This window comes from Cetorhinus maximus, chromosome 14 (assembly GCF_964194155.1).
Source record: "Cetorhinus maximus chromosome 14, sCetMax3.hap1.1, whole genome shotgun sequence".
Taxonomy (NCBI): Eukaryota; Metazoa; Chordata; class Chondrichthyes; order Lamniformes; family Cetorhinidae; genus Cetorhinus; species Cetorhinus maximus.
Genome location: NC_135892.1, coordinates 16,165,022 through 16,186,174, shown reverse-complemented (window position 1 = coordinate 16,186,174; position 21,153 = coordinate 16,165,022). Strand labels below are relative to the sequence as shown.

General features: G+C 42.1%; 1 protein-coding gene across 1 annotated transcript in view; it reads left to right on the top strand.

The window, feature by feature from the left end:
* Window positions 1-5,805, top strand: part of slc24a3 (solute carrier family 24 member 3) — a 369,032-nt gene extending 363,227 nt beyond the window's left edge. The window contains exon 17 of the mRNA XM_078556574.1: window positions 1,246-5,805. Coding sequence (XP_078412700.1) covers window positions 1,246-1,395 — 150 coding nt within the window. The 3' untranslated portion in view covers window positions 1,396-5,805. The remainder of the gene's footprint in view (window positions 1-1,245) is intronic.
* Window positions 5,806-21,153: the final 15,348 nt, after the last annotated feature.

Sequence of the window (21,153 nt, the reverse complement as noted above, 5' to 3'; positions counted from 1 at the left end):
GTTACGGAAAAGTACCGATAATTCATGCAGGGTCGAATTTGCTTTTGGGTACTTCATTTTAATATCTGTCGTTCCAAAATTAAAGGATTGCAAGCTTATTCCTTCATGCTTCCTGTAAAAATCTGCCTGTCTGATCTTAGGCCCTTAATGATCTCTCACCAACCAACACTCACTTATATTTTGGCTCCATCATGGGTACGTGTATGTATACTTACAGCTTACTAAGTTGTTCACTACCTGGCGTACGCCTACAGCCAGTTCAGGCGGTATTCTGCTACGGCTGAGTAGAATGATGATCACCTCACTAGACCTGTTGTTCCGGGACTTGACCTTGAAAATATACATGCCGTGCTTAGGGTTGGGCTCAGCTCTGACATTCTTCGCCCTGACTCACCCCTCAGTCAAGTGCCAGTGGGCAGGCGTGACATGAAGCTGCATTGAGTAGCGTCCTTCTGTTAGAAGGCACCCCAGTAAAAGTCAGCATCTTCGGATGAGGAGCAAAGCAAATGGGGTGGGGGGGGTGGTGAACAGTATCAAATTAATTTCAAACAAATGTAGTAACGTGCTGAACTCTCAACACACGCAAACCACAACAAGATTTATATTACTGGATCTTGCAAAGCTCAATGAGCAAGGAAACCAACATGGATTTATTGTCTCCTGAAGTGATTTTTATTGTCACAGGTTTAACAAGGGGGCATAATCTTAAAATTCGGGCTAGGCCATTCCAACGCGAAATCAGAAGTACTTCTTCACACACAAAGGGTAGTATTTCGAACATGTTCCTACATAGCGGGAGCGGGCAGGGAAGTGGAGATGAGGTCAGAGATCATCCCCGATCTTACTGAATGGCAGAGCAGGATTGAGGGGCCACATGGCAAACTCCTGCTCCTATTTCTGATGTTCTTAAGCCTGGAACTCTCTGTCCCTAAAGGTTGTGGATGTTGGAGGACAATTGGAGCTTTTGGGACTGAGATCAATAGTTTTTTTGTTAGGTTAAGGGTACCAGAGGAAGGTGGGCAGATCAGCCATGATCACATTGAATGCAGAACAGGATCAAGGGGCTGAATGACCTCTTCCTGCTCCTAATGTTCCTTTGTGCTATCACCTGGTTTGTTTTTGTGTTTGTGAGCCCTTGTAAAGACACTAAACAATCATGCGCATGAGAGAAATGTGAGATATTGAAGATGGCTTTTAAAGAAACCCTAAAACCTGTTGTTGGTGCTTTTGTTGTTTCCTCCATAGGTAGTTGGCGTTCATTTGAACAAATGGAAACTAGATAAGAAGCTTGGGTGTGTGTCCCTCTTCCTCTACGCCGTTTTCTTGTGTTTCTCCATCTTGACAGAGTTCAACGTATTCACCTTTGTGAACCTTCCCATGTGCCGGGAACACTGATGTACAGTGAAGATGACCTGGGAGCAAGCACCTTGGTATCAGTGCAATACAAAAACAATACAAAGAGTTGAAGTCCCATGGCTTATTGTTGGCAACATGGAACTGCTCTTACTGAGAACTTGGTACAAGACATATTTTTGAGAGAAAAAAAAAACACCTGTATTGATGTGAACGTATTTTTAATGTATTTATGTGGAGTCATGATAGAGACACACACATACACATACACACAACACACACAGACACACACACACTCGAAACTATCTGATTTCGTTGGCTGCTAATTAACGTAAGGCTGGAAGATGTACCTGCCACGTTTGTATATTCTCAGTTATATCAGAAAAAATATTTTGCCCTGAGACAGATGAGTGGGATTGATAGAGGTTTTAATGGTAATTGCTATTGAAGAAAATAAGGTGTGTCTGGAAGCAAGGGATTATATTGCCCTGTGAATTTTACCTCTCACTTTCTCCCCTTTCCATCCCCGTTCTCCATCTCCCCTGCCCTTCCCCCAGAGAGCTTGAATACCAAGAATGTACATATCGACAAGAGTCACCTTACCTTTATGCTCACCAGCTGTTCCTACTGTTTAAAGGAAAGTGGAATTGAAGCTCTGAGCCACAGCCTTCATGCAGTCTGTGATGTGAAATTTGAAATCTTTACAGTCACTGCGCTGCAGTTTGTACCCAGATACTACTGCTTCCTGATGAGACTGATTTTTCCGGGAGGTATATTTGCACGAAACTTTTATTTTGTTGTTGGAACAGTTGCATAGTCAATGGTACATGTGTGTATATTGATGGTATAAAAATGTATATATTGGGAATTTTTTTCTTTTCGAAAAGGTAGAGTATATAAGATATTATTATTATTATTATCACGGTTTTACCCAGCTGCACGGTTTTAGATTTGGAAATATTGATGAAGGTACAAATGCTGCAGCTGAAGAAGCAAAGTTGCTCTAGTTTTTGTCTGTACAGGTAGTTTTAAGAATAAAGCATGTTTAATTTATATATTTATAAAAACAGCACAGGAGGCCACTTTGCAGTTTCACAGCACATTTTTACAGGAATATTTGAAAGCTCCGTGCACGCCTGCATGCTTGACACCCCTGGTCTTAGTGTAATGTCTTCTTCAGCTTGTTTGCTACTTCCTACAGAGAAGAAATGACCGTGATGAAGAAGACTGTTGTCTTTAACTGTTGCTGTAGTTAATAAATTTGTAGATGACTTTGCTACAAAATGGCTCCACCAGACTGATTGTAGTTAGTTGTCTCGATCTAAATATAACTGGTTCCTTTGTAATTTAAGTGACGATATAATGATACCACTGAATGCCCAAGTTATGATCTGAAAGGGGTGAATTGTTATACAATGTATCACACCTCACCAAAGTTTACAAGCCAACACCAACTACTACAGGACAGTGTTAAATCATATTTTCAATAGGGACGTGATTTGTTTTTTGCTCTGAGGATACAATACATGAGAAATTTAATGCACTTCAAACGTTTCATAGACATTAAGCTTCAGGGTTGGATTGCCATAAGTGAGTCTATATAATATGTGTGGATTACTCACCAGCTACATGGACTTGCATTATCATTGTTGCTCAGGCCATTTATCCCTGGGTTGTGATTTCAGTAAATATCTTTACAGTGTTAATGTCTGTATTTCTCTCTCTCTCTCTCTCTCTCTCTCCATCTCTTTCTTTCTCACTCCATCATCAAATCCTCAAACCAGAATTGGGAGAGTAAGTTAATGCTTCATATCCTTTCCAGAAGGTAAAAAAAACCAGTTCGGACCAGTACTCTTATTTCTCAGTTTTTACTGGTGTTCCATTTTAAGGTATACAAGACCAGTTCAGGCCAGTATTCTTCTTTCCCAGTTTTTCCTGTTTTTTTGATCGGGGTTTCACCCTTCACTCTCCCCCCGTACCATAATCTGCTCCGAGTGTAGGATCTCTTTAGAAAAGGAAAGCCTAAAATGAAGCTGTATTGCTAGCTTGCCAAGAGATTAAGATGACAGAACTGTTGAACATGGGGGCTTGTGCTTATGATGGCTTGCGCTATGGAAGGCTAAATGCACCATACCTTTATCAATTTGTTTAACTGTCAACAGTTGTCGTCTACTAACCATTGCTGTAGATTGTTTTCCAAATCCAAGAGGCTTGCCTTGGGAATAACATCTGCTGCTTTATATTCATGTCAACTTTTGCTAGTTAACTGAAACCAGAATTTCACCCCTGAATGTTTGGCTGGAGTACAATATTTTGTGGCGTCCTTTTTGCAAAATACATCAACACAATGTGGTATAATCTATTTGGATGAGTGACTATGACATGTAAACAGCAGCATTTTTTTTTTACTTGGAGGCTTACTCTTGTTGCCCAGCATTGCTGTCACAGTTGAGTTGATTAAACATTCAATTCTACCAGTAAACTAGTTAAGCAAGGTGATCTCTTTGTGTGAAAAGGACTTGAAGGAATTTGGGCCTTTTCAAAAAATTTAAATGTTAAATTGTTAGTTTTTTTGCATCTCCACATGACTCCTGAGGTCTGCCTTTGGTGGATAGTGGATGAATCGCTATGGAGGTGGCATGGGCTGTGAGGTGACATGTATGGGGGAATGAGGGGCATGGGGAGTAGACAGGGCATGAGTTGGCATGGAGGGGTCACGGAGTGGGTGGAGGGGGGTGGTAGTGAGGCCTAGAGGGCCTAACAGCTTCTAAAACAACTGGGCCAAAGTACCGTAGAACCGAGATGGGCCTTCTAACCAGCCCTCCTCAGCACTCACCCGCCACCCCACAGCCACCTGTGATCTGCTTCCAGTGTCAGCAAGACCGATTCGATCCCACCTCCCTGGACCGAAAATTGATTGTAACAGAGCCCTTCAAGCCCAGGCAGATCTGCCGAGTCGAGAAATTTCCCAACTTGAGCAAACCGCCTCGAAAATCCGGCCCACAAACCCAGACCTTGCAAATCCATGGCCTACTCCGTTGGCTCAGCAACTCATTGTACTGTCCCATTTTCCTGCACTTCAGGTTTATCCATCTCAACACACGAACCAACAACGAAGGAAGTAAAATATGTAGTTAAATCATTGATTAACGCTAGGAAAAGCCAGCATTGCAATTTAAGCTTTACTGTCACATTGTAAAGAACCAAATTGCGAAAATGCACCCACATCAACTAATGCCAAGCAGTAATAGTCATAGGTCGAATCCAACGGAATTTATATTACAGTAGCTGCCCGTTGGTGTAATATTGTCCAGTTTTGCTTGCCAGATATGTTTGCTGCTTTCTGTTTAGAATTGTTGCTGCATTCAGCAATGACTTTTGCAAATGAGTTGGTCGACTTCAAAGTTTAGAGAAGATGAGCTCAGTGCTTCCCTCCTGAGTGAATATGTTTTCTGCTTTGTGGAAAATCTTCGCTCCATTTGCCAACATGACGCCAACCTTCTGGTTGCTTGTTATTTCAATTCACCATCTCGCTCCTATGCTCATATTTCTGTCCTCAGCCTGCTACAATGTTCCAGTGAAGCCCAGATCTTCCAGTGAAGCCCAATGCAAGCCGGAGGAACAGCAGCTCAACTTCCCATTAAGCACTTTATGGTTTTCTGGACTTGGCGTTCAGTACAACAACTTCAGATCATGAATGCTGCCCTCCATTTTGAGTTTTTGTCCCCCGAGTGCCAATCTGTATCTTGTTCTCATGTTTTTGTTTTCAGACAGTGCTAATCTTAATTCTGCAATTCACCCTACTCTGGACCAATCCTTTGACACGCCCATTAACAAAAAGTTGAACACACTGTCATTAGGACACAGATTAAACTACAACGAGGAATTACTTAATGGCTTCAGATATTCTGGCAAGTAAATGACTGCTTTCTTAACACATGCACAGTAACCCCTGTTGTCCTTTACGTAGTATGGCTTGAATTCCACAATAAAATCCTTTGTATATAAATCATGCACAGCAGATGACACCTGTTCTTTTTTTATTCATTCATGGGATGTGGGCATTGCTGGCTAGGCCAGCATTTATTGCCCATCCCTAATTTCCCTCAAGAAGGCGGTGGTGAGCTGCCTTCTCGAACCAGTGCAGTCCATATGGTGTAGGTACACCCACAGTGCTATTAGGAGGGAGTTCCAGGAGTTCTGCTATGACTATGTTGCAGATGAGTGTTGAACTTTGACCTGTGCTACTGATTCCCAGAGAACAGCGATGAGGTGGCTCATCATTAACCATCTGTGGCATGACGCTGTAAGAACTGTTCTAGAGATTTGTGTTATCATGATATTGAAGCCAAAACATACAGGTTAAATACCTTTATCCTTACTTCTGTATCTGGCTTTAGTTATGCTGTGGATAACGCAATATTGCATTAAAAATCTATTCATTCTGTCAAATTTTCCTTCATGATAGATGGAATTGATTTCTATGTCAACGTTAAAGCAATTTCTGCCACACAACTGCTGATAGATAGATGGGATAAATTTATCAAGCTATGAAAATCTGCAAAAGGAACATTCCTTTCAGATATCCCTTATGTATAGATGTATAAGATTTCACGTTGACTTGTAGAAAGAACTATGTTAAAATCACTTAGTGCAAATGAAGATGTTCAGTGGAAACTTGCAGTGTGTCTTAGAGGAATGTAGAAGGTTTGTTCCAAAAATTTGTAAGAACCCAAGAGGAGATTTTTGAATAGGATGTTCATTGAGGCTTTTTACAGCTTATGAAAAGAAGAACTTTTGACAGGATTTATGCTTACTATGCAGATTCTGTTTCTTCAGCTTAGCAAAGGATAAGGTGGACTTTCAGTTCTATTTTATGCAAAAACACACGGATCTAGGGCCAAAGACAATAAATGAAAGTGAAAGAGCAATGGAGATGCCTTTTAAAAGAAAACAAACACGCAATATTCTCTCATATAATACTTGATCAAGTATAGTCTGTGATGTGTCTTCTGGTTTCCATAACTTAGAAATAATGACACTTTAGACTCAAAATGCTGGAGCTTAATCGAGTGTATTTCTTACTGCTCTCCATGTGGTTGGTGGACAATACACCGATGCATTGCCACTCGGCACGTGACACCAATGTAGCAGTGAAATGTGGCACCCTGGTATCACTTAACAATTATTGCTGAAAAGAGGCATTTTGTTGAAGCTTTTCATCTTGCACTCATCAGGACAATCGCAAGAATACCAATGTCAGGGGAAGCAACAACTTTATACTGTATGAGAATAGAGTGCTGATTGGTTGGCAAGTGGACTCTGGTTCAGCAATTCTCAAGTTCAGAATAAAGTTGTTGCTTCCCCTGACATTGATATTCTTGCAATTGTCCTGATGAGTGCAAGACAAAAAACTTCGACAAAATGTCTTTTTTCAGCAATAATCAAGTTCTGTACTGCATAACAATTAGTTCCTACCTTTTTACAAATTACTGTAACAACAATATAACAGTCTGAAATAACTGTCCAATTATTTTAATAGTAGATGTTCTTGGCTAATTTCACTTGCTTTCTGAAATTTAATTAAGTTGAATACAGCATGACTCCTAGTACGCCTTGCAGCAGTTTCTGATGTAGGTCTAGATTTATATGGAAAGAGCAATATTATTACAATCTATTATTCAGCCATTGAATTATTAAATTCACATTTGGTATAGGGAACACGTTTGTTTACTCTTTATTCCCCACAAGACTTGCTGTAACAGAGGAGGTTGTGTATTGATGCTCAGAGCTGTGCTGTGAAATTTTGCTAATCCCCCCCAACCCATCCAAAAGAGTTGAGCATTACTTGCCCTCAAAGGAACTAGCGGCCTCGCAACCAATGACATTTTACGATCAATTATCAAAACAATATGGAGCAACCCAAGCGGCTGATTCCTACACTGCAGAATGAGCTGCATTAATATACAACTTACTGCATGGCACGAAAACCAAAGTGATTAAGATCAACCTTGACTGGGGCATGGTCCAGGTTGGAGATGGCTGCCAAAAAATGTGCTCCCCAATCATAGATAAAAGCAAAGTACTGCGGATGCTGGAAATCTGAAAAAAAAAACAGAAAATGCTGGAAAAACTCAGCAGGTCTGGCAGCATCTGTGGAGAGAAAAACAGAGTTAATGGGCAGAATATTACACTCGGCGTGCAGGCACGAGCCCCACATGCCCGAGCGTAAACTGACGCGCGATGACGTCGGGCGTGCGTCCCGACATTATTGCGCAGTCTCGCGATATTCTGTTCAGCAGGTGCGTGCCAGAGCCAGCTGTGCACCTGTGTATAATTATAAGGTCTATTAAGGCAAATAACAATCTAATTAAATTCAAATTTACGGTGCCCGTCCAACCTTAGTTGGGCGGGCAGGAGAAAAGGCCAAGCGGCCTTTACATTTTTTAGGAAACCTCATCCACGAGCAGGATGAGGTTTCCTAAAGCAAATTAACATTAAATAAAAACTTTATTTTTGAATTAAAAACATGTCCCAGCTCTTGTGACAGAGTCACATGAGCTGGGGCATGTTTTATTAAATTTTTATTCTCTTCATTTTTTTTTTACACAGCTCCGTGCCTCAGGGAGATTGAAGTGCTCTTTCTCATGCATGTGTGAACTGCACACTGGGCCAGCTCACCCTCCTCCTCCTGCCTGCACAGGCAGCGCTCAGCGCTGCCGCTCGCGATCCACGCAGGGCGGGCCTTAATTGGCCCGTTTCAAGTCCGTATGACTCTTCTTCAGAACTTGAAACATTAACTCTGTTTTTCCCTCTCCACAGATGCTGCCAGACCTGCTGAGTTTTTCCAGCATTTCCTGTTTTTATTTCATGTGCCCCAACACCATCTTTAGCAATACTTTGACAGTAGCAAACCTGGATTATATTGAGTCATTCTGTTTCTGTGCGTTGTTTCAGGGATTTTGCATTTAACTGCTGGTAATTATTTGTATCTATCTGACAGAATATATATCAGTTGTGTGACAGTACCCCAAGAAAATGTGTCAGACCCAGCTAATAATTGGACAGTTGGGCCGATTTTTCTGAATGCATACTCCTATCGCAGCATCTTATCAGTTGGGGGCACACATTAGAAAATCGTGGGCATGATCAAAAAGTACGAGGCAGAAAACTTTGGCATGCCTTGGGAGATTTTCTGACATGATCTCCTGGCTCCAAAGCTATTGTGGTGGAGCGCACAACTTTGGAAAATCAGCCTATTAGGCATAGAGTCATGAATTAAATATTGGGAATATGAGAACAGGAGTTTGCTCCACCATTCAGTGAGATCATGGTTGATCTGTGACCTAATTCCATATGCTCACCTCTGCCCCACATTCCTTAATACCTTTAGTTGTGAAAAAATCTTCAAAGTTTAAATTAAAATGAACAATTGGCCCGGCATCAACTGCCATTTTCGAAAGGGAGTTCCAATCTTCTACCACTCTGCATGTTTCCGAACTTCATCCATGATAGGCCTGGCTCTAATTGATAGGTTATTTCCCCAAGGCTAATTAGGCTAATTATAATCAAATCATACCCTTGTTTGGATTAACATGTCACTCTGAAATGACCATTTAAGTTGTTTAAATGCTATGCAATACTTACTTTTTTCAATCAAATTCTTCCTCTTAAGGGCCCTGACCACGGGTTTAGCCTGACGTTGTTCCCTGATTAAGGCCAAACCAGGCAGCAGCATCCTGATAATCTATAACTAAGTTGCCAAGCATTGTCCTCCCTGCATCAACACATCTGCTTAGTTCACAATAATGTTGATTCATGGCAGTAGAAGCATGCTTATGGTGTGTTAGAAGGCGTGCCCCTCTGCAGAGTACATGATATGTTCATGTTCTTGTTGTAAATGCCACAATATGATTTTTTTTGAGACACACCCCACTTCAGGGACCATCGTGATAATAAGGATGAATTCTCCTCCTCTGACCTTTTTCCAGGGAAAAAAAATGATCCTTTCTGTTTTAACCACTTTTTACTTCCATTGTTGCAGTCAAGCATGGTCAAAATGGTTTTTGTGTCGATTTTCATGTAAAAATAATAAGACTTTTTTTCTGTATTTTTCCACTAAGTTCTCATGCAGTTAAGTACTTCAAAGATGTCACTAGTTTGCCAAGAAATTGTTTGTTTGTGTCAGGATTATGTCTGGATCAGGAATTCTACGAACTAACTTGGGAATTTGAAAATGTCAACACTGCAGCTCGATTAATCGTCTATTCGTCAATTCAGCTTAAAACAAAAGTAAAATACTGGCCAAACGCACCTATTCTAAGTTAAAATAATTATGCATCTAGGGTGCACTGCTGTTTCTACTTGATGTTTGGCAAGTGGTTTATCTATTCATAGTGTGAAGCTTTCTTAAAATTAGAAACATATATTTAAGTGGACTGGGTGGGTGTAATGTTTTGGGATACTAGTCTTTCAACCGGCCCAGACTGACAGGAGAAGAGGGATCCTAAATAAAATGGGTTTAGGAAAGTCTCAACCAATTTGGGTTTATGTTCACAGAATAAGGTTTTCTTTAAGTAGATGATAGGTTAACACTTTTACTGCTACAGCGCATGAGCAGGATTGAAGCAAGATCTAGATACTTCACTCTCCTGCTCTTCCAAGGGCGTGGGAGCAGAAAGGGAGAGGTTGGCGGGGTGAGACATTCTCAAAGCACAGCGGAGAAAGCTTTGCTCTGCACCTGACCATAGGGCGCCCAGGCCAGGGAGTATTTAATGCTGACGGTCTTGTGTTCTGGTCCCTCGTGTTAACATTCCTCAGCTCGATGTGCAAAAAAGATGCAAGAGAAAAAAACAGACAACAATGGAACATTTTATGTTCGGATGAGGAATGAACAGGGACTGAGTTGGGAGATTGAAATGCCTAAATCAGAACAGAAGGTCAGGTTAGTGTTAAGCTGGAGCCAACTGCACAACACAGTGTGTTGTACTGTCCCATCATGACATACCCAATTGAATCTGGTTTGAATTTTTGTCAAACAACTACTTTTCCATTTATCAGACAAATAATATTTTTTTTTTAAAGGGGCCAGTCAAATCTGACGGTTTTATTCATTCCTATAAATTAAAGGTAATGACAGAAGCTACTTGCAGAGTATGAATCAAATAGTGAATTGAATTATGCCATGTTGGAAACATATGATCCAATATATCTTCAAGCCTTTTCATCATAACAGAGGCAATACTCTTTGTTTTATATGAGACAGTGCTACTTTTATCTTTACAGATCAAAAGGTTTACATGAAGGAAGTGGGCTGCTGCAATATTAAGAAGTCTGAAGTGAAATGTTGCTATATATTTATTATAATAACTGCTGCATGTAAGTAAGTCTCAGGCTGAAATCTAGCAGAGCTGATGGCCAGAAACTGCTCAGCCTTTGCTCAGGTGCTGTATGACATTGTCTACCTGCCTTGTGATTCATCTGCAGATATCCATTAGCCTCTTGTACTCCCCGCTGAATGCGGACAGGACGCTCCTGGCAAGCTGTCCCAACCTCCCACCATAATATCGCTGAAAGATTGCAGGGAACTCCCAGGGGAAACAGCGAGTGAAAGGCCGCTTATGCCCTTTCTCCAGCGTTTCCGCCAAGCACCCACTGAAGTTAAAAGCAAAATGCTGGCTCTGAACAACAGTCCTACGGACTCCAAACGAAAAACTCTGTTTTTCTCCCCACAGATGCTGTTGTGACCTGCTGGGTTTTTCCAGCATTTTCTGTTTTTGACCCACTGAAGAGCTTGCCACCATGGAAATTCCAGGCGTTCACACCCGCTTTACCTAGTGAGGCTTTGTCACTTTGGGTTATTATGGGGGGCTTGAGCATACATCACCAATTTATAGTCTACATCTGCACTCTGAGGCCACAGTAGATTCAGGAGATGGTTGGAAGCTGTGCTTGTCAGATGAACGAGGCTGATCCTGGAATATTACTTCAGCGGTTTGCTTTGCAGCTGTAACAAGAGCAACAGATTCTTCATCACGCCGTTTATGCCACGAATGTGTTTCAACGGGGTTCCTTTTCCCATTCGTGTGTCCTTAAATCCGCTTGAAAGTTTGCAGTATTGGTGTGGAAACAGGAATTGTTAATTCCCACTGAGGTCAGATTCCCAGAAACTCCCACCATGAATTTATTGAGGTTTCAGGTGCGCAATCACACTTGGTCTAAACCAGGGTTTCCAACTCCTGTCTTCCTGGCAATTTCATTACATGACCTTCCGCCACCAACAGCCTCACCCAGTCAAATAGCTTCCCTCCCCCCCCCCCCGCCCCACACACATCTCCTATATTTTATTACTCATGAACAAAAGAGTTCAAATCAAAATAACGACAGAAAGCGCTGGAAAAAAACTCAGCAGGTCTGGCAGCATCTGTGGAGAGAGAGGGAGTTAACGTTTCGAGTCCAATATGGCTTCTTAAGAACATTTTTGCTTTTAAAGTCAAATTCGCCTTTTTTTTTTAACGTCCCTATAATTTTTCTCTCGGGTTATTTACAGGAGTTTCCAGAGGATTAATCCTTAATCCCTAGAGGCTCCTGGACAATCCTGGAGGGTTAGCAACCCTACCCTAAGCACTGAATGCACTTGCATGCTTACACCAGGGATGTGGCCAATTTATAGGACCTCAGAGCAGCTCTCCGCGGGGAGTTTTGCTGTGCCCATAAAAAACCTGTAGACTACGAGAGTGAAGTTAGCATTTACTGTGCAGTTTCCCACGGATACAGGAAAGATAAACAAAGCTTCGAGACAGCACCCATCTGTCATTTTCTTTCTCTTCAAAGCTTCTGAGCAATGTTTTAAATATCTTCACAAATTTAAGAATTTTAAAAGGCAAGGGCGGGTTTATTTTTTTTTTAAATGGTTTGTAAGAATGCTTGATGCATGTGTGCACTATTATTTTCATAATGGTGAATGACAGCCTGTACACCAGGCAGAATGTAACTTCTTGTCGAAGACTTTGTGAAGGATCAGATAGCGGCCAGGTTCATAACAATTAAATCAATTTTCTCTGTAGAGCCTCAGGAAAAAAACCAATTTGGATTGGTCTATAAACAGTCCGCCCTTTCTGCCAATGGCTTGTCTGAAATTGACAGCTTATCTGAAATGAACATTTGAGGAAGAGGAGGGCTAAAGTAAGAAATGTGGATTTAACCTTCGTGATTAACTTGCAGCTCAGGAGAATGAGCATTTGCAAAAGCTGTTGTGATTGACCGTACTGTATTCCTCCGCTCCCCAGCCCCAGGTATAATCAATGTGGTGTATAACAGAGAAGGAAATGATCTAGTTTCTATCTCAGTGTGTTTAGAGGAATTGATCTCAATGAATAATGTCAGTGGTTTCCAACTGACGCTGATCTGTATCTGCTTTATTTCAAGACTAGTGATAGACAAAACTGGCAGACCTGGATCAAATACTTTAGTTCAAGTTCCAAAGCTTTTATTGGGGTTTTGATAGCCACCTTCCACTATTCACAGCTTCCATTTATTTTAGAGTGTTATTGATGAAAATATTTTGAGCACTCAACTGAAGAATTGAATGTTTCTACGATATTGCTATAAAATTGAAACCAGCAACTAAGTGCGAGGTGGGCAAGAGCCTGAGATAGATCTTGATTTTGTGTCATAATTTGGTGATAACATGCCGATTTTCAACTCTTATGATTATTGGAAATAAAAATTGGAGGAGATGTACAAGCTGATGAGTTGCTATCATCTGCTTTACCCTCGCACAAAATCCAGATTTACCCCTCTGCCTTAACGTACTGCACCCCCAGCAAAAAATTTTAGTCGTGAACCTCTTGCTCCATACGGATGCACTGATCCATTTCCTTTGGTTTGACTGCCACACCATTGGATGCATGCTGCTGAATTCTACGATAACATATTGCATGTCTCTCGCTCTCTCTCTCTCTCTCTCTGTGCACTACAAGCAAATCTACAATTCAATCAAAATTGATATGCCCTTTTTCCCAACGAGAGGGAGAGACCATTCCTGTCTGCTCGGTAAAATGAAGCAGTTAGGGCAAAACATGAATTTGTACAAAATAAAGTATGTTATCCACTGTTATGAAACCAGTGACATTGTGCATTTTGGGTGAACATAGAAAAAAATATAAAGTTTTTAGCGATTATTAAGCGTATTATTTAGAAACAGAGTTGCTTTACAAGTTTGCAAGCACTTTCTCTATTCTGCTCCATAAACACTGCTTGTATAACGCATCTTGTTCATTCATTAATTTGTATGAATTGTGATCTTTAGCACCTTGTAACAGGCCCAGCTTACCGAGAAAACGTTGATTGATTAAACCGCTTCACGCACTCCAATTTTAAACATTTCTGAAAAAAAGACAATTCTTTGAAGGATTTTTTTTTGAGGAATCTTGAAATTTGAAGACAACAATTACTTTTGTCAATATTTAAATCTTATCGTTTTTCTTGGTGAACTATCAAAATAAATCAACTGTTGACTTTTCATGCTGTGCAGTTCTTAGCAGTGAATTAGTTAAAAGTAAAATAAAAACAGAATTACCTGGAAAAACTCAGCAAGTCTGGCAGCATCGGCGGAGAAGAAATCAGTCAACGTTTCGAGCCCAAGGGCCATGAGGGCTCGAAACGTTGACTGATTTCTTCTCCGCCGATGCTGCCAGACTTGCTGAGTTTTTCCAGGTAATTCTGTTTTTATTTTGTTTTGGATTTCCAGCATCCGCAGTAGCTTTTAGCTTTTTGTTTTTATCTTAGTTAAAAGTACCTTACTGTTTAAAAACTCATGAATGGCTGCACTATAAGGCAGCATTATAAAACTTGTTTTATTTTCCTTTACGTAAACTACTTCTCGTCCATCCCTAACTTACTTCTATGCCCCACATAGTTTGCACAGTTAACAAAGAAGGTTGAAGATACATGCTGCCAATACCTATGTCTATACTGGTCTTTGAGTATGTAGCCGGCAGTGGGTGAAAGTTGACTCCCCATTGTCTCTGCTTTGTGGAAATGCTTGACCGTGTTTGGCACTTTCCCATGACAGATTGGCTGGTATTGGAAACAGCATGTGTGGAACAGCATGGATAAGCCTGTGCCCTACAGCTTTATGCTAAACATTGGACTATTCAGTGCATTGTGCCTCATGCCACCAAATAAGTTCCATTTGTTTTTTAACCAAATATAAGTAGCAATATTTTGCAAAGGGTGCAGTTTCTCACTGAAGTCCCTGAAGCTTTTGTGAAATGCCTAATGTAATGCTTATGATTTTTAAGAGGTTTTTCTGAGTATATTTAAAGGAAAAAGGAACAGTTGTTTTACTGCCTGATGCGTCTCTCTTATGAATAAAGTTTTAAAAAACTCAATCTAAAACACTATGACTCAAAACCCATTCTGTACAACTGTGTAATTATTAAAGCATTTGGATGGCCTTACAGAAGAAACTTAGCTCCAGGGTCTGCAATAATACAATGTTCCTTAGCTGCGTCTCTCATCAAATAAAAGGAACTCTTGCAAAGAGTTAATAGTTTAGAAGGTGTTTAGTTCCTCAACTTCAACAAAAAGTTTGACCACCCCCCCCAGCCCTGCTTATTAAGAATTTTTTTTCTGCTTGATTAGTTGTGGTTACTTATGAGTGTCATTGTTGGAATTGAGTTGCCTTTTTCCTCTCTGGGCTCATGTCCAGTTTGGTTTCACTTTCAACATTAGTGAGGCAGCAGACACGAATCATACCAGTTGGGTAAGGGGGCAAAAGCGGATCTCAGATATGATTGAGAACAAGATGTGGGCAAGAATGACAATGCCCAGAGTCACATGCAAGAAATGGAGACCAGGAATGGACAGATAGTGAGAAACATAGAGGAGGTTTATCTATAAGATGGATCTTTACTAATGCTAGGAACATGAGAAATAAGGTGCCAGGCTTTGTTACGGTGTGCTGAGAACAACAGAAACATCATGAAAACAAATTTAATATTCATGGGTGCAGTATGTCCAGGAAAGAGAATGGACAGAAAAGGAGGTGGTGTACACCTGTATGACAAAGACATTCAGAAGGTAAATGATGTTGACCCTGTATGAGTGGGCAAACTACAAGGTGAACTAAACTGGTTAAAAAATCCAAACTTACAATGACGTCGCTACTGACCTCCAGGAAAACACGAATATGCTCAATCAAGAAGTTAGGAGAGGACGTGAAAGTAGGGGTGTTATTCCAATGGGAAACTTCAATCAGCCAAATGTAAAATGGTAAAACCTATTTTAGAGTCAGAATTGATAATTCATAATTACGTTGCCACCCAGCGTGTCAAATAAGCCTCGTGAGTCAGATGCTCCCCTCAACCTGACACCTACATACTGTAAAGGAAATGGAGGTTGTAGCATCTCTAGGGAAAAGCAAACAATGAATGGTTGGGTTCAACATGATTTGGAATTTGGGTACACCCAAGGTCTAAAGGATAAATTTCCTTGGGAGGTTTCTATTTCTGCACCATAACTTCAGTGGGATGAAAATAGGAGAGTTAGACACGAGAAAGTCACTCCGTCTGCCAAGTTATCGCAAGTGGTAAAAGTGAAATTTGACTTTATTTCAACAATCGTGTTAGACTAGTACATAACAATTCTTGGACTGTGTGCAGGTGTTCAATCTCAGCCTGGCTGGGGTATATTCTCTGCATTATATATTTAAGGCAGAACAAGGTCTTATCATGGAATAACGGTATAGGTTGGAAAAGTCAGTGTTCTTTAATCACAGGGGGAACAGTGTTTTTCCATTTGCCATCTGACCAGAATGACAAGTTTCATTGATTTGCTATTTGAGTTTTCACTTGGACACCATTCTGAGAAAGGAAGTTACTGCGATATGTCAGCATTCTTCACATTTTCAATGAATTTGTCTTCAGCTTTTCTCAGGAGTACATGATAGTCACTGATTCTCTTTGACTTTAAGGGCAGAATTTTACATACCCCGGGGGCAATTTGGCAGGTGGGGGGTGGTTTAAAATTAGGCATCATTTTAGGCAATGCCTACCTGCCAATCCTTGACCCCATTGCCATTTTGAGTGTGGGGTGGAGGCATTGGGCAGCTCACACACCCCTGGGCCAATTGAGGTCCTTAGGAAGCCTCCTCCCACCCCTGCCGCAATTTTTCCCATGGCGAGCAGGGGAGAGAGCCAGGTTCAAAGCTCACCAGGTCCCACTCCTGGGGCTACTAATGGGAAATGGGGGTCCCTCCTTTACGGCCCACTTGGGTGCATCAGAGGCACCCCCCCCAACTTCCCCTGCCACGGTCTGGCCCCACCTGGGTTTCCCCACCCCCAACTGGCCAGTGCACCCTAGCCTCCACTCTCCTCACCAGGCCTTCCTATCCCAGCCCCACCAAAAGCCCCCACAACTTACCTCTCCATCCAGCTCCAGTGATGATCTTCACTGGGGATTGGTTGCAGCCCCAGCAGTGGCCACCACTCCCAATGGCACTGCTGGACCCAGCGAGCTGCCAGCCATTTGATTGGCCAGCAGCTCTTGGAGGTGTAACTTCCACCCACCTGAGTGTTAAATGGCTGCAGGGCAGCTTGCCGGAGCAGGGGAAGTTCGTCGTCAACTTTTTTAGCTTGGGGGGTGGGGGAGGTGGGAACCCTGGCAATAAGTAAAATCCTGCCCAATGGAGTAAAAATTAGTTATCGCCCATTTGGGGCTCATAACTGATGCAACACTTGGAGTGTGAACCCCAACTGAGAGTTCCCAGCTCACCAACATTGGGTCATGGTCCTTTCAATACTCCAAAGGCAGCTTATCCATTGCCAGTATCCTAATTGTGGGCCTTCTCATCAGCAGCAACCTTCAGGTAAGTCCTAGCAGGTTTGAGAGGGGAGGACAACAGGAGGGAGACAAATATGGGTCAGATGCGTCTGCCAGGAGTGCTGTGGAGCCAAGAGGAGCACTCCTCTTCCTCCGAGATTCACAGGAACACTTTCATTTAAAAAAAATGCATACTAATAGTCGTTTGGTAGTACAGATCTTGACTATTGCTGAAAAAAGAGACGTGTCTAAGCTTTTCGTCTTGCCCTCATCAGGACACTTGTAAGAACACCAATATAAGGGTTATTCTTGTGAGTACCCTGACGAGTGCAATACTCTTTGGCTGGTGCTGCTTGGGTCACAGTGACCACTGAAGAAGGCCAAGTGGAACAACCTCCACTCGTCACTCACCACTTTGGTGCAGGGGGTCCCAAACCAGGTGTAAGACCCTATATTTACATATGTGAGGGATCTTACGCTTCTTTCAGAAGGGTGTGGGGACACTTGAGAAGGTGCTAATGCCAATATGGCAGCATCTGTACCCTTGGCATGGATCAGGAGTGGGAGGTTGAACCTTTGAAGCTGACCCTTGTTCTGCCATTTTAAGCCCATATAATTGGCTCAATTTCTCCCCACATTCTTCCATCCATGTGGTCTCACTGTCAGAATGTGCTTCAGCAAATGTAACAGACCTCTGTATCGTTGATAATCACCACCCTTAATTGGATTGCTGCCTGGCGGGTTGCCATTAAACCCATTAGCCTGCCTCTGGAAAAAGTGTTCGGACGTGGGAAGCAGACACCCACTTTTCCAAATTTCCCTCAATCCCACCCTCCAAAGCCAGCTCCACAGGCCAGGGAAAACTCAACCCAATGTTGTACCAAAATATGATCCGAGCCATTGGCCCTAAATGTTATCACAAATTTAACTTGGTCATGGGCGCCAGAGCTGAAGCCGGAGTGGAATAGTGCTCCTAAATATCAAGGCATCATTTGACCAAATAAAGTACCAAGGAGTATGAGGGTGATCAATGGGAAATCTCTCCAGTTTATTTTATTCATTCACAGGATGTGGGCATCACTGTCAAGGTCAGAATTTATTGCCCTTCATTAATTGGCCTTAGCTGAGTGGCTGACTGTATTCGAGAGTCAATTGCTGTGGACAAAAATCAGAAAATGCTGGAAAACCTCATAACGGCACCTGTGGAGAGAAAGACAAGAGTTAAAGTTTCGGGTCCATATGACGCTTCTTCAGAGCTAAAGAGAAGTAAAAATGTGATGAAATTTATACTGTTTGAGGGGGGTGGAGCAGGATAGAAGACCAGCAATTGGTGGAGGCAAAGGAGAGATTGACAAAGATGTCATGGACAAAAGGACAAAGGGGTGTTAATGGTAGTGGTACTGCCTAAAGGAGGTGCTGATGGTGGCCAGGCACCTGTGGATCTGGAATCACAAACAGGCCAGATTGTGTGAGGATAGCAGATTTCCCTAAAGGACATTAGTGAACCAGATGGACTTTTAGAACAGACCAGTAGCTACAATGGTAACCATTGATGATACTAGCTTTTCATTCTATTTATTAACTGAATTTAAAGTCCCCCCACTGCTGTGGTAAGATTTGGACTTGCGTGTCCAAGTCCTTAGCCCAGGACCCAGGGGTGAAAAAAACAATAAAAACTGGGAAATAAGTGTGCTGGTCTGAACTGGCATTCCATTTTATATATACAAGACCAGTACACTTATTTCCCAGTATTTACTGTTTTTCTTCTTTCATTGCTAGTTCAGCAATAACCGCGATGCTATAATTCCAGTAGCTGGAGTCATAACTGCGACTAAAGAAAACAATTGTGGTGTCTGATACCAATCATTAAAACCATAGGACACCACTTGCCACTGTTGCATAGAGAAGCATCCACCGTCTGCAGCTTCATCATAAGGTCAGGAATGGAATTGCTCGGTAATAATTTGACAGTTTTCAACTCCAGTAATGAAACAGCCTCCAACAAGACTTGGGTGACATCCAAGCCGAGGCTGCCAAGTGTCGGTTAGCATTTGCGTCATGTAAGTGCAAGGAAAAGATCATTTAAACAAAGGAAAGCCCGGTCACCTCTTAACTTCAATGGCAATACAGTTGCTAAGGCATTAGCTCCCAGTGCAATTTATGCCCCCTCTCACTTATGTTAGAATTTACAGTGCAACTTCAATGGGGATATAAAACTGCTGAATCCTCTCTCCTCCCCAAGTTCTCTCCCCTCTTCCCCACGCCGTCACCCCCCGAATAGAGATCCAGACCATGTTTAAACCCTACTAATCAAACCGTGGGAATTTTAGGACTGTGTGTGTTTATTTTGGTTTCCTGTTAGCATTGAAAAAGTAAGGCAAGATTTAAACGTGTCATAGACAAGAGGAGGTAAAGCAGTAAATACTGATTAAATGATGCCAAGTTGGAAAGTATGTTGTGAAGAAGACATAGGGGGCAGAATTTTCCGGTCGGCATGTGGGGGCGGGCCTGACACGCTGACGCGCGATGATGTCGGGCGTGCGTCCCGATGTCATCGTGCGCCAACGCTATATTTCGTTCAGTGGCCGCGCATCAGAGTTGACTGCGTGCCCGCTGAAATGTAAATGGCCTATTAAGGCCATTAAGAAATGAATTGAAGCACTTGTGAACGCTGCCTGTCCAACCCAAGCGGCCTTCATGTTTTTCAGGAAACTTCATCAAAAAGCGGATGAGGTATCCTGAAGCTTTAATTAAATAAAAGCTGCGTGCCTCAGGGAGATTGCTGCATCCTTTCGCATGCATGTGCCCCAACTCTCCCTCCTCCCCCCACCCACAGAGGTAGAGCTGAGCGCTACCGGTCACGTATTATGCTGGGCGGGCCTTAGTTGGCCCGCCTGTGTAAAATGGTGGCACGGGTGGCGATTGGCTCTGCGCCCACCCCCGCCCGTTCCCACCCAGCCCACCTGCCATATCAAAAATCCTGCCCAAGGAGTTTGCAGATGGATATAAATAGGTTGAGTGAGTGGGCAATAATCTGACAGATGGAGTATAATGTGGGAAAATATGAAGTTGTTCACCTTGGCAAGAAGGATAAAAAAGCAGAGTATGACTTAAACAGAGAACAACTACAGAATTCCAAGGTGCAGAGGGATCTAGGTGTTCTTGTGCATGAGTCACAAAAAGTAAGTGTGCAGGTATAGCAAGTAATCAAGAAGGCTAATGGAACCTTATCCCTTATTATGAGAGGAATTGAACATAAAAGTAAAGATGTTATGCTTCAGTTATACAGGCATTGGAGAGACCACATCTCAAATACTGTGCACAGTTTTGGTCTCCTTATTTAAGGAAGGATGTAAATGCGTTGGAGGCATTTCAGAGGAGGTTTAATAAATTGATACCTGGAATGAACAGAAAGGTTGGACAGGCTGGATTTGTTTCCACTGGAGTTTAGAAGAGTGAGGGGTGATTTGATTGAAGTGTATACAATCCTGAATGGTCTTGACAAGGTGGAAGTGGAAAATATGTTTCCTCTTGTTGGTGAGTCCAGACCTAGGGAATGCTGTTTTAAAATTAGGGGTCACCCTTTTAGAAAGAGATGAGGAGAATTTTTTTTCTCTGAGAGAGTTGTGCAACTTTGGAACTCACTAACTCAGAAGGTGCTGGGGGTGGGGGGTCACTGAATATTTTTAAGGCAGAGGTAGATAGATTCTTATTAGGCGAGGGAATCAAAGGTTATTGGGGGTAGATGGGAATGTGGAATTCAAAACACAAACAAATCAGCCATGATCTTATTGAATGGCAGAGCAGGCTCGAAGGGCCGAGTGGCCTACTTCTGTTTTGTATGTAAGTATAGTACTTTTAAGGTTCATAGATTAAAGGAGAAAGGTAGGACTGAGGGGAGTTCAACATTCCCACAGTATGAGAGTCTGCAGTAGAAAGAATTAGAACCACATAGCACCTTTAACCTGAATGGAA